Source organism: Equus quagga, chromosome 2 (genome assembly GCF_021613505.1).
Source record: "Equus quagga isolate Etosha38 chromosome 2, UCLA_HA_Equagga_1.0, whole genome shotgun sequence".
Taxonomy (NCBI): domain Eukaryota; kingdom Metazoa; phylum Chordata; class Mammalia; order Perissodactyla; family Equidae; genus Equus; species Equus quagga.
This window is the reverse complement of record NC_060268.1, coordinates 50,708,476-50,723,130: the sequence shown is the minus strand read 5'-3', so window position 1 is coordinate 50,723,130 and position 14,655 is coordinate 50,708,476. Positions and strand designations below refer to the sequence as shown.

The 14,655-nt window shown below is 37.7% G+C and overlaps 1 protein-coding gene across 2 annotated transcripts in view; it reads left to right on the top strand.

The window, feature by feature from the left end:
* Window positions 1-14,655, top strand: part of NEDD4 (NEDD4 E3 ubiquitin protein ligase) — a 120,029-nt gene that overhangs the window by 87,273 nt on the left and 18,101 nt on the right. For both annotated transcript variants that reach the window (XM_046653935.1, XM_046653934.1), the window contains 6 exons: window positions 3,202-3,368; window positions 5,262-5,379; window positions 5,471-5,638; window positions 8,809-8,874; window positions 11,415-11,534; window positions 12,824-13,027. In XM_046653935.1, the coding sequence (XP_046509891.1) occupies window positions 3,202-3,368; window positions 5,262-5,379; window positions 5,471-5,638; window positions 8,809-8,874; window positions 11,415-11,534; window positions 12,824-13,027 (843 nt within the window). The remainder of the gene's footprint in view (window positions 1-3,201; window positions 3,369-5,261; window positions 5,380-5,470; window positions 5,639-8,808; window positions 8,875-11,414; window positions 11,535-12,823; window positions 13,028-14,655) is intronic.

Below are 14,655 nucleotides of genomic sequence, written 5' to 3'. Positions count from 1 at the left end.
ATAGAATTCTGCTATTTAAAGAAAACAATTGTAATTTTCAAAGGAGGCTCACTCTCAGGCCGTTTGTATTCCTTAGTATGATAAAATGTGGCTGTGCTAGATAATTATGTAACATTTGTTTTTTGTACCCTTTGCAACTTTAGATTTAGTTGTATGTATTTTACAAGATGAACATATAATATAACATTTGTTGTAGCTCTGAATGCTTTCTTTCTGACCCACTTTGACTCTGTTAAATTGTGAGCAATTGCATGTTAGCTTCGAGGTTAGTAATTAAGTAACATTCATTGATTCTTAAAAAATGATTTTGTGAAGAATATTAGCTGATACATGTTTAATAGAGAGGCATTCCATACAAAAAATGAAAACTCAGTCTTTCTAAACAATGTTCAAATGTACAAGCTTACTTTCTCAACCTTGAAACAGGATTTTTTAAAAGGCCCTTAATTAAATTAGTTTTTATCCCCTCCTTCTGAAGATTACTTGAATAACATAAATTCAATAAGTAGATATTTAAAAGAGAAATCTTTAAGAGGATTTTAAAGAAATATTCTTCTGGTACCATTTTCCCAGCTCCGAATATTTTTACAATCCTTTACAGCAGTCGTTAGAACTCTTTTATTAATAACTTTCATTAATCTGCAGAATAATTAATGACTATATTTTTTAAAGTTTAATCATTTTTTCCCAAGAGAATGAAATATAAAAATTCAACTCACATGCTTTTGAAATTGAGACCAGAGAAATAAAACCCAGTTTAATAGATACAAGACTAATTTTTAAGTGTGTGATCCCATATTAAAATCATTTAAAGAAATAGAAAAGGAATAGATGGAGAGAAAAGAAGAGGATAGAGGGAAGAAAGAAAATGGAGTTGAGCAATAAAAAGAAAGAAACAAAATTAAAGAGAAGACAGTTCCCATAGAAGAGTAAAAAGGAAAAAATAAAGAAGACTAAGAAAGAAAAAGTCAGTTTTACTTCCCATCCAGATCCCTTTTCCTGGAATAGTTCTTTCCGTCTTCCTCTCTCCCTACCCCTCACCTTCTGCTCTGCCTCAGTCCATGACCCTCCCACAGAGCCAGCCAGAAGTGATTCTCCTGGCTGCAGAAACCCCTAGCCTTCTCTCCGTATTGCCAGAAAACATTCCTTTCCTTCCCAGCTCTTCTCCCTGGCTCTTCATTTTCAGATCCAGCCTTCCAACATAGAAGAATTCCCTTTCATCTTCTAAGCCGTCAACTGGCTGGCACACAACAGCCCTTCAGTGCCAGATCCCCAGTGCCTAGAAAAAAAAAGATTTTGTATATATCAAGGAAATTATTTTTTGCCTATCATTATAGTACCAAATATGTTGCCCAGTTTGTCATTTGTTTTTTGTTCTTTATTTTATTTTTTTTTTTCACTTTGATTTAGTAGTTTTTGCCATTTACAGATTTGGAGGGTTTTGATCAGATTTATCAATCTCTTTTATGCCTTTTTGGTTTGATGGCGTATTAAATGGCTTTTCCACTCTTAGAATACATTTTTTTTTTTTAAAGATTTTATTTTTCCTTTTTTCTCCCCAAAGCCCCCCGGTACATAGTTGTATATTCTTCGCTGTGGGTCCTTCTAGTTGTGGCATGTGGGACGCTGCCTCAGCGTGGTCTGATGAGCAGTGCCATGTCCACGCCCAGGATTCGAACCAACGAAACACTGGGCCGCCTGCAGCGGAGCGCGCAAACTTAACCACTCGGCCACGGGGCCAGCCCCTCTTAGAATACATTTTTAAAATCTCCCAACGTTTGTTCTAATACATTTTGGTTTTATTTTTTAACTCTTAAATATTTTTCAATCTGCAACATCCTGGTATAAGGTTTGAGGTAGCAATCCAAATTAAATTTTTTCCTTTTTTAAGTAATTTGCCTATTCTCTCACAAATTTGAAACGTTTTTATCATATACTAAATTCCTATAAAGTTGAGTCTCTTTCTGGGCTTTCTCATCCATTCTCTTGAGCTGTCTGTCTATGCATGCACCAGCGCTACACAACTTTAATTATTGTGGTTTATAATATGTTTTATCTGCTAGGGTTAATCTTCCCTCATTCTTTTTTAGAATGAGGCTGGTTATTCTTGCTTGTTTGTGTTTCTTTTTGAACTTGAGAATTGCCTTGTCTCATTATTTTAAAAAATCCATAATGTAGTTTTATCAGAATCTTGGTAAGTTTATAGATTAAATTGGGGAGAATTGACACGTTTGTGGGATTGAGTCTTCCTAGCCGACATCATATGATGTCTTTTCATTCATTCAGGACTTCTTTTTTGTTCCTTTAGGAGAATTTTTAAGTTTTCTTCACTAGTTTTTTTATGCTTTATTTAGTAGAAACTTTAACCTATTGCCTTTTCTGTCATGAGGTTTCCTGTATAAAAGCATGTCAATAAGTCTCTCTACCTTTTTCAATTAATTCCTTACTCTAACTACCCCAGCTAAGGCCTGATGGATATTTGCCCCTTGCTAGTCTCAGAGGAAATTTCCAGTGCCTTCTTGGCATTTAAACAAAACAAAACTAAACTTTCTTTCTTTGGCTGTTTTATGACTTGACCAAAATGCCTTTCCGTGGTCCAGAGGAGAAAGAGAAAAGTCAGACCAGAGGATCATAATGACTTTTCAATCTCTAGAGAGTTCACTTTAGCAATTATTTCTAAATCTTTTGCTTTTCCCTGTCATGCTTCTACATGTTTGACCTTCATCTGTTGACTTTTTTTCAGGTCTCAGATAGTTATTGATTTCCACTATAAATGAGGTGCTTTCTCTGTGGGAGAGACAATGCCCAATATGACATGATCCCTGCCCTTCATTCATTTGCTTATAATTTAGAGAATAGCCTAAGGTTACACTGATTTAGGCTATGGTTCTCAATTTCTCAGTGCTTTCCATTGTTTGTTTATTTAAAAGTTTTTTCTGTCCTTTTTTTAATTAGGTATGTTTTAAAATGAAAAATTTTATAACTATTTCAAGAAAAATATAAATGTTATCATTTTGCAAAAAAGTCTTACTATCATAAAATATTCATATGATGGTCTTAAAAGTTGATAATGTGCTAATTCTGTCTTTGCATAATTTCTGGAACTGAATAAGCTAAATCTCCTTTTAAATTTTCTCTAGCATAATTTATAAGGTGCAAAAAATCAAGTATAAACTTAATTGTTACCATTCTGTTTTTTAGCCTGGCTGGGTTGTTTTGGACCAACCGGATGCTGCTTGCCATTTGCAGCAGCAACAAGAACCTTCTCCTCTACCTCCAGGATGGGAAGAGAGGCAGGATGTTCTTGGAAGGACCTACTATGTAAACCATGAATCTAGAAGAACACAGTGGAAAAGACCAACCCCTCAGTATGTGATGATGGCTTTCACATTTGTAATCTGAATACATTCGACCACTAATTTTCATTTGGAAGTCATGTCTCAGATAGATTCATAATAGTATAGGGATCCATAAACTATAAGAATACCAGGATTTTTATGGCCTAGAGCTTTAAAAATGCTGTCTTCCCTGTTTCTTTTTAAAAATGATTTGATAATATTCAAAATTATGTATTACAAATATCACCCTTCTAATTGCTTCTTTATTTTAATACATTGTCAGTTGTTTATGTTTTTAATTATTATGTCACCACAAAGAGTACATTTTTCAGATTGGTTTAGAAAATCTTGAAGACTTTTTGTAGTTTGTTACAAAAATATAATAAAATGTTAATTTCCACAGTACACTATTTTTTAAATATAAATTATGTTTAAATATAAAGGACTCAATAACAAAGGTCTTTTGTTAAACACCCATTTGCCAATCTGGTCAATGTATACATGATTTCCCATGTACACATATCAAGGACAGAATGACCTTCAGGGTATTCTAATTTACGTCTCCTCAGTGACATTTTTCTTTTATTATCATCTGACTGTTTGTAAATATACATTTACAGATTCTCCCATTATTCATTCTTATTGTCAACTGTCCGTCCACTTCTCCTTCCTTATAGCCTTATGAAGTCTTTCTTTAGTTTTCTGCTTTTTGACATAGACTTACAATTTTGCTTATTTGTGCTTTAACCTTTTGATTTTTGGCTTTGGTATTTTGTGTCTGGTATAGTTAAGCACTTTCATAGATATTTTCTATTCTCAGATCCTTCCAAAGCAAATCAGTGATCCAGGTTCTTCATGGCACAGAAGCATTTATCTCTGTGGGATGACATATAGATTGCAAAACTGTACACTGTAATATTCTACAAAATTATCCTATTGCATATCTCAGTATTATGGCAAGCCTGACTTGAGCAGAATCACATTTCTTTCACTATGATTTATATTGTTTTCAGCTAGCCAAAATCAAGTATTTAGTGGGGGAAAAAATCTCAAGCATTCCATTAGGACCATCTGTGAAAATTATGTTTTCTCCAGCAACAGTAAGAACTGCTCTTCTGACTGTCCTGGGCTTATATAGCATTAAATAAATTAACAATAATTTTTTTATTAAATATTTGTACAGAATTCTTGATGTGATGGTCTAGTTATATTAAATGCAAATACTTAAAATAATATAACTAATAAATGACTGGGGTAAGGGTATTCAGTCTGATTTACTATACCTTTCCTAAACTCAGAGGTGCCTTTACTATTGTCCTTTTTTCAGACCAGGCCCATTACTATAAATGCTCAAAAACAGATACTATTTAATCCATAATCTATTAAGTTTTTAATTATGGTGTCCTTACACTATTTTTCACTCTGCCCTCTGCTTTCATGAATGGAGAACTTTACTCTTGGCTTAAGATCAGTTCTGGAAAATGTTACTGACTGATTCATGAAGATGTGTATGTAGCTCTTAAAGCTTCTCTTTTATGAACTTTCTAGAGCTACTTTATGTTTTACTCTTGTCATAACAGGGCAAAATAATAATACAATGAAATTGTTTATGAAACTCAGATATTCCTCCATTCAACAGATATTTTTGAGTGCCCATACGTGTCAAGCATTATCCTAGGCACAGTGATGAACTAAAGTACCAGAGTCAGACATGTTACCCATTCTCACAAAAACTGTGACTCTGTAAGGTACTCTGAAGGTGCCAGTATGCCCACGACTTAATCTACGCATGTTGAAATAGCCTTTGGCCAAAAACAATACATTCTGATCTAGCATGGGTATTTCTTTAAAGGATCACAGAATCTTTGAGTATCATTTTAACTGTCTACAAGCATGGTTGATGGGTTTTATACTTCAATACAGGGACAACCTAACGGATGCCGAGAACGGGAACATTCAACTGCAAGCGCAACGTGCATTTACCACCCGGCGGCAGATATCCGAGGAAACAGAAAACGTTGACAACCGAGAGTCTTCTGAGGTAGAAATAATTTTCTAGTTCTCATTGATAGACACATGTTATAGCAATAGATTAAAGTATGTGTGGCTTAAGCTTGTTCTGTTCGTTTTAGAGCTGGGAAATTATAAGGGAAGATGAAGCCACCATGTATAGCAATCAGGCCTTCCCATCACTTCCACCGTCAAGTAACTTGGATGCTCAGACTCATCTTGCAGAAGATTTGAATGCCAGACTCACTACTTGTGGAAATTCAGCCACCAGCCAGCCAGTATCCAGCTCAGTAAGATGCTCTTAGATTTTGTTGTAGCTTGAAGATTTTATGTTCTGTATGTTATTCCATTCAATAACTAACTTTTTCATAAAATCTTGTCTTAAATGGCATGTAATAAGGTGTTAGGGACTTTAGGACTTTATAGCATGTTCATTTATCAAATATTCACACTAATAGTATGGAGCAGAGTTGTGGATAATCCAAACGGTCATAGGAGTCTAATGTCCATTATGTGAATGCTCTCTAGCTAAAGACCACCAGGAACACACCTGTAGTTGAACAAGTTGGGTTTATTACTTGTTTCAGCAGGGGAGAACACGCACCGTGTCTTGGTAAGAATATGTTAGGAAAGACTTAAAGGATTTGGGCTCATGTTAGGTGATTTTGAGGAGCATTTAAGGAATCAACACTTTGCTCTGCATTGGTTGCTGTCTGGAAGCAGGGTAATTCTGTGATTGGGTATCTCAAATCTTATCTGTAGTGAGGCTAAAGCTGTAATTAGTAAAAAAAAAAAAAGAGAGAAAAAAAAAGAGCAGCAGTCACATTGGCCAGGATGGGGAGATGTTTGGTATTTCGTGGCTTGGACAACGTTCATGTTTTGTCTGTGTTCGGGCATGATCACAGCGTGGTCTTGATTTGTCTTGATCCTGCCTATGAGGGCCAGGCAAAGGTCGTGGATGTCAGGAGCTGCCCTTCACCTTCTTAGTTATAACATACATGTCACTAATACCCATGTATGAATGACAGCTGATGTACTTTGACTAAACAAGGAACTAGATGACATTCTCACCCCAGCAACTGCTATAAAAATTGCTGTCCATGAGGTCCAGAAGCAGGTATTCCAAAATACACTGCCCTGATGAGATCTTTGTGGCTAGCTCTCTAATCTGTGTCAAGAGAGATCTTGCAGTGGAAGACAGATTATTCTCTGAGGATGCTATGGTCATTTCCAGTTGGAATTCCTCTGCTTTTCATTTAGTTAGTAAGTATTTATTGAGGGCTGACTATATGCAAGGCACTGTATGCTAGTTAAAGTATCATTAGAATACAGTCCTGTCCATTTGTTGAAGTATTGCCTATGGCTGCTTTCACACCACATCAAGAGAGCTGAGTAGCTGTAACAGAGACTGTAAGGTTCACAAAAAATATTTACTGTCTGGACCTTAACAGAAAAACTTTACTGAGTTCTGTTCCATCACCTTCTTCGAGAATCTCCCATGTAAACAGCTCTATGCGAATACCTGTGTGGATGTCCAAGAGCATATCTGCCTGCCTGCTGCCTTTCCCTCCTTTCTTCCATCTGTCTATTCTGTCTTCCATTCATTTCATTTTATGTTTTTGTCAGGGGAGTGGGAAGGTCAGTCAAAGACTTATAGGATAAGCTATATTGATTTGCTGATAAGTCGCAAAAGATTCTATTTTCTTTCCTCCTATTTTTTTTAATTATAAAAGTAATACATGGCATCCATACAATGAAATACTATGCAGCCGTCAAAAATAATGAAGTGGCTTTGAATGTATAAGTTGTATGGAACAATCCCTAAGAGATATTGGTCAGTGAAAAACAGCAAGGTACAGAACAGTGTGTTTGATTTACTGCCATTTATTTAAATTATTTTAATGATCAAGAATAAATATGGACATGATATTTTTTGAAAGCTAAACAGGAAACTGGTAATATTGCTTGAAGAGAGAAACAGAGTGTGCATGACATATATCTTTTGTACCTTTTGAATTTTATACTATTTGCATGCGTTACCTATTGAAAAAACTTAATTTATTATTTTTAAAGTATTGTGTGATCATGGTTAAAAATTGAAACAGTATTGAGGTGTATAATATAAAAATTAAATCTTCCATGTTACCTCTAACATATACCTTGAATATATGCTCCCTTACTCACTGTTAATGGTTTGGCATATATTGTCATAAATATTGTCTATGTATTCATAAACATGCATGCACACATATATTTGTATATAATTTTTTAACCTGAGATCATCTTATACACACTTTTTGGTAACTTACTTTCTTCACTTTCTCTGTCCCAGACATTGGACCATTTTAGTGAATATAGATATACTCCTTTTAAAACCAACAAAAAAAACATCAAACTCTGGCATATTCCATTGTGAGAGTAACCTTTGAGATATTTCACCAGTCTCCTATTGATGGACTTTGGATTGTTTACAGTTCTTTGTTGTTAGAAACAATACTGCAATAGATATTCTCACAATTTATATGTGTACTATAAATTTTGATGTCATTAAATAACAAGACTAAGATATTTCAGGTGTATGACAACAGCATTCATATAAAAGCACAAGGAAAGAAAGATCATGGGATTTCCGGGAAGCAAGTAACCTGCAATGTCCAGAGGGTGGGTTGTGAGGCGGGAAGTGGCTGGAGCTGTCAGGAAAAGCCAGGTCATGAGGTTCCCTAAGTGTTGTGTTCTGTGCTTTAGATTTTATCTTAGTGACTGTAAGAAATCACTGAAGGGCCTTGAGCTAGAGAGTATGTCACGAGATCTGCACTATAGACCACTCTTTCAGCTGCTACACATAATATGAAGAGTACATTGAAGGAAATAAGACTCAAAGCAGGGCAATCTATTAGGATTTTCTACAGTAATAATCAAGGTGACAAATGATGAAAATTTGGAGTTTAAAAAAATGACCTAAAGTCCAGGGGGAATGTATTTGAGAGCTAGTCATAAATAGAATGAATAGAATCTGGTGACTGACCTGGCTGTAAGGGACGGGAGGGGAAGAAGCCAGGTGACTGACTGATATCTGACTTAGGCAGCTGCTGGACTCAAGAACTGCCCACTGACATGAAGAATACCCAAGAAGGAACAGGTTTGAGAGGGTATGGACAGGGAAAAACCAAATCCAGTTTTGGTCACACTGAAGGGGTGTCTGTTAGACATTCAAGAGGAAGTATCCAGGTTGCAGTGTAGGACTAGGGCACGGGGAGAAGTATGAGCTGGAAGTTGGAAGTCATCAGCATGTGGTGGTGTTGAGAGAGGCTCAGTGCCTTCGCATACAGTCTCCACGGTCACTTCCTAGTGGTGGTTCTTTGTACGCTCCATCATATCCACCCTGCTACCTTATCTGCCCTTCAAAGACCTTTACATCTAAGACCTAAAGTTGTCATTGTTCTTTTTTTTTCCCCATAAGAATCATTCCAGCAGAAGAGGCAGCTTACAAGCCTATACTTTTGAGGAACAGCCTACACTTCCTGTGGTGAGTTTTCTCCTCTCCCCTCAGTCATCAGTAAAAATATAAAATGCAGCACCTTTTGTTTCATGGAGCGCCGAGTATGAGCTTTTGACTGCCAACAGGGAACTGATCCAGCACAGAATCTAGGCTGTGGTGGATGAAGTTCAGGGGAGGAGAAATGGGGAAGGTAGGACCTTTAAGGACAAAAACAGGAGAACTGTCGCTCCCATAGTAAGAAAGCCAAGTCTGGGGGTGCTGGGGACTGTGGGTGATACCCGGCCTTGTCGATTGATGCACTGTGCTGGCTGGAGGTGGTCTGCTGCAGGCTGCACACAATTCGGAGTTATGGTGTCTAGTGCCAGTGCTCTGTACATGAGCCATGGCATCTGGCAGCCGTTTCTGCCCCGTACGTGAGGTGTCACATCAGGATTCAGTCACTCAGTCAGGTGCGCACTGGTGTCCTGGCTCAGTGGCCAGGTTGGAGTTTATCAGTCCCCTTTCCCTCTCTTCCCTTCAGTCTCGCGTCCACCAGTCTGGCGAGGCTTCTGCTGCCTCCTTAGTGGCATCCCAGCAACAGCCTTGACCGGAGTCTAGACCCTGACACTTCGTGCCTGCACTGCTCACTCCCTTCTGGTCTCCCAGCCTCCATCCTTCCCAACTCAACTCTCATTGAGTGTCTCCCTCCCCACGTGGCCCCCACTTGTTTTTTAACCAAATGAAAGCTCCCAGGCTCCCAGCCCCTTCAGCCTACCCTCTCCTCTCCACCCTCAGAAACCTGCTGCCTTCCTTCCCATCTGTGCTCTTTCTTCCACACAGACTCTCCCCGTGTCCTAACTCTCTCCCTCTTCTGGGTCTACGCACATTCCATTTCCCCACTTGGAATGGCCTCCTCACTTTTTTTCACCAAGAATTTGTAGTTTTGACTGGCAGCCTGTATATTAATTTTGAAAAGTAGGGATTGGTTTTGCTTTTATGGAAGTTCCAGCAGAGGAAGGCTGAGGCTCAAAATTCCTTGACCGAAGAATAGCGCATCCATCTACAAAGGTGGCCCTGAGCTAAGAGAAGGGCATAGATGCTGTTCTGGGGAAGGATGGGGCATTCACCTGTGCAACTGGCCCCACCAGTATTGACCGTCAACCAGAGGGTAGATGCCACTGAAAGACTGCCCTCACCAGCCTTACTCTCACTTCTTGTCCTTTGTCCGGCCTCCTCCCTTTGACTGGATCCTGCTTACCATGATCTGTGGTCCTTCTCCCACTGCACCTTATAATGTGCTCCATAGAGTGAAACTGTTCAATTTCTGATTGACAGGCATTCATCCAAGAAACAAGCTTAAGTGCGCCAGAGGAGAAGCAGAATCTAGAGATGATTTATATTTTATGTACTGGAAAAGCTATCTCTGTGCCTTTTCTTCTCAATATATTGATTAGGGGGTTTTTACAGCTTTCTTGAGGTATAATTTACATACCATAAAATCCACCCATTTTTAAGTGAACATAAAAATGAGTTTTAGTAAATGTATACAGTTGTGCAAACTTTACCACAATCGTGTTTAAGAACCCTTCCGTCACCCCAGAAGTTCTTTCAATCCCAATACCTACTCTCAGCCCCAGGTAACCACTCATCTGCTTTCTGTTGCTACAGCTTTGTCTTTTCTAGAAATTTCATTGTAAGTGGAATCATACCATACGTAGTCTTATGTGTCTGTCCTCTTTCACATAATAGGATGTTTTTGAGATTTACCCATGTTGTTCACTGTCTCAGTAGTTCACGATATTCCATTGTGTAGATGTATCTGCTACGTTTCATTTCTCTACTCACCAGCTGTTGGACATTTGTAAAGCTGAGCAACTTTGAATTCCATTATTTTGTAGTCTAACAGTTCATAACTGTCAGCAACGTTCACCCACCTCCTGTGTATCAGGAGCGGTGTACCTAGTGAACAGACTAGTGGTGATTGGTTTTATGTGTAAGGCACATTAGGGAGCCGGGCTAAGCCATGGCGAGTCTAATCTGTTTCAAAAGACAAAAGGAAGACCAGACTTGGACTATTTTAAGTAAACCTGGAAATAATCAAACCTCTTTGGTCGTTAGTAATAAACTATAATAAGCAACATTTTCCCAGCCCTTACAGAAAGAAGGCAGGGGTAACTTTTGACTCGGCGCCTGTGAGTGATAATTACTGTAGTTAAACTACCTGGGTTCAAGTCTTAGCTCTATACTAGCAATGTATCCATTAGGAAATTACTTCAATTTTCTAAGCTTCCTACTTAATTCTTAAGTAAAATGCCAGTAACAGCAATGATCTCATTAAGATTTGTATGGGGTTAAATGACAGGATCCATGTAAAGCACTTAGCATATGGTTGTTATCACTCTCATGATTATTGTCTGTTCTGCTGGGTTTATTTTAAGTGAAATGCTATACACTTTATTTTGTACGTTTTAAAATATGATTAAAATATGGTTCATTTTAAAGAGAGCTAGCAGTGGAGAAGGGATGTAGACCTTTTAAAAAGATTCTTTCTTATTAATATTTAATTCTCCTCTTATTAATCTCTTTAGCTTTTGCCTACTTCATCTGGATTACCACCAGGTTGGGAAGAAAAACAAGATGAAAGAGGAAGATCATATTATGTAGATCACAACTCCAGAACTACTACCTGGACGAAGCCCACAGTACAGGTGCCCTGCAATCTGTCCATCAACTTGTTTTCTTACAGAATTTAAACCATTATATTCCTATGGAAGCTGTTATATCACTTTGTAGTATATACTGGATGCTTCTAGCATCTTCTAATTATTTTCTGACATGCGTGCTAAGTGTCTACCATTTCCTGTGCATCTCTAATATGCATGAATTACCACTTGTTATTGTGTAAAACAAGTCCAATTGGGAATAAGAGGAAAAGTAAGTGATCTGGTCCATTGGGTAATTTTGTAATTTGAATGGTTAAGATCATTATTTTGCTAAAAAATAATCTTAGTGATTGGTCTCTGTTAAAGAAATTTGTAACAATGACCCTTTGTTCTTAACAACAGTGAGTGCCTTTTGTAATATTTCCTTGTAAGTGTTTTGGGAAAATATTTATTTTATCTTATCACCATTTTTCTTATTGAGAAATTTTTTAACGCTGAAAAGTGCAGAGAATAATATACCAAATATCCATTTTTTTAACACCCAGAATTTACTACCATTAACAAATTACCATATTTCTTTCTAGACATTTTATTTTTTAAAAAAAAAAAAACTTACAGATAAAACTAAATTCCTTTTAACCAAGCACTTTGGTCCCAGTCCCGAGAGGGAACCGCCATCTTTGATTCATTGAATATTCTTCCAGCCTATTTTATATACTTACGTAGACAGCTAAACAGTGCAAACTATTGTTTATATCAGTGTGTTTCAGATTTTGCATAGATGTTTTGTTGTATAAGTCTAAGTCTTTTTTTGCTCAACATTGTTTTAAAACCCTATCCGTGTTGTTTTATATATAGATCCCAGTGTATTTCTTTTAACTGCTGCCTAATATTTCACCATGTGAATATATTACATTTCAATTACCTGTTTGTATAGTGAATATTTGCCACTCACTTTGTCTGTCCAGGCTCTGAACCCACTTCTGTGTATGGGGAATTCCCCAACTCTCTGAGTCTTTTGGACGAGCAAAGTCCTCCTCCACTGGGTTCTATGGCTTTCCTTGCCTCTAAGCACAGGCCCGCCCATCCAGCTTTCTCAGTCACATGCGCCCACCACAACTTTGGTACCCAGCATCTTATCACTCGAGAATTAGCTGAGAAATTATAAATAATTGTAAAAACAAAGTTTGACAAAACACTCTACTAGAAAAATGAGCCTCCCATGCTTAGGCCAATTTATAAGAAGTATGTATTCTGTTTGCAGGTTACCTTTTTAACCACAGCTATGTGTGTTCTCTATAAAGCATGACAACATGGTTTAATTAATATCCTAGGCCACAGTGGAGACCAGTCAGCTGCCATCGAGCCAGAGTTCTCCTGCATGCACTCAACCACAGGTCCCCACGAGTGATTCAGCACAGCAGGTGACCCAGCCATCTGAGATGGAGCAAGGATTCCTTCCCAAAGGCTGGGAAGTCCGGCATGCCCCAAATGGGAGGCCTTTCTTCATAGACCACAACACCAAAACCACCACCTGGGTAACTCTGACTCTTCAGTTTTATAGCGACAGCAATAGTAATCCCTTATGTATAGTTCTTTATAGTCTTTAAGTGTCTATTAGTATAACCTATGTTTCCTAGTTTTATTTAAAGATATGTTGAATTCTTAATAGTATCATTTCTATTCAAAATATGTTTATGCCTATTTTTAATATTTTGGGGGATTGTCCTGGAGATATCGACATTTACTTCCTATTTCAAGTTTTTAGCTCATTAGCCATAAGTGCTTAGGAAGAAATTTAGTAATAATCCTTTACCTTTATAGGAGGCTTTATAGTTCTAAAGCACTTTTGAATCCATATCTCATTACCCAAAAAACCTTGTAAGGCTAGGAGAATAGGGATTTTTATTTTAAGATCAGAGTTAAAGTTGTTTAGCAGTTGGGTCACCACTAATAGAAAAATTACTGGAAGTCATCAGCAGATGAATAGATTTCAATTAATTTACTTAAAAGATCAGTGTATCTAAGTAATACTAAAATAGTTTAATAAGTTATTTAATAAAATAATATTAAAATGATATATATAAATAATCCAAATAAATTGAATTTTGTTCTCTTCTTCAACAATTTGAATTGACTTTAATAACCTTTTTGCGCTTACCTTCCTATCTTTCAAAAATATTACTAAGTCAACACCTTAACAGATAGGTACCAAAAAGCATGGTTGGGGACTGAGACATAACGTGTAGTCCAGTTTAATGTCCCACTCTTCCACCAGTTTTTATTTAGAGAAGACCCCTCTATGGTGACACAATCCCTAAAGAGTGGGGCAAAATACTCTGAATGGTTTCTGTGAAAGAGATGATGAGTTCATACTGATCCCACTCTGAGGACTGAATACTGTAGCCTGAGTAGCCTGAGAATGAGAGATTTTAGATGGAGAAAATATTATTTCACAGATTAAGCAAATGAAATAACACTGTGCCCTTTTTTGGGGGCGGGGGGTAAGGAAGATTGGCCCTGAGCTAACATCTATTGCCAATCTTCTTCTTTTTGCTTGAGGAAGATTGTCACTGAGCTAACATCTGTGCCAGTCTTCCTCTATTTTGTATGTGGGATGCCACCACAGCATGGTTTGATGAACGGTGTGTAGGTCTGCACCCGGGATCCAAACCCACGAACCACAGGATGCCAAAGTGGAGCACACAAACTTAACCACTATGCCACTGGGCTAGTCCCCCAAAAGTGAACTTTTTTGGGGGGGGGGGCGAGAAGGATTGTCCCTGAGCTAACATCTGTACCAATCTTCCTCTATTTTTTTTTTTTTTTTGTATGTGGGATGCTGCCACAATATGGCTTGACAAGTGGTGAGTTGGTTCACACCTGAAATCTGAACCCGCAAACCCCAGCCCACAGAAGTGGAGCATGTGAACTTAACCACTATGCTACCGGGCCAGGCCCGAAAAGTGTACTTTTTAAAGAGATTTTTTTCTTTTTGGCTGGGGAAGATTCTCCCTGAGCTAACGTCTGTTGCCAATCTTCCTCTTTTTTTTTTTTTTCTCCTCAAAGCCCCACTGCATAGTTGTATTTTCTAGTTGTAAGTCCTAGTTCTTCTTTGTGAATCGCCACCACAGCATGCCAACTGACGGATGCTGTGGTTCTGTGA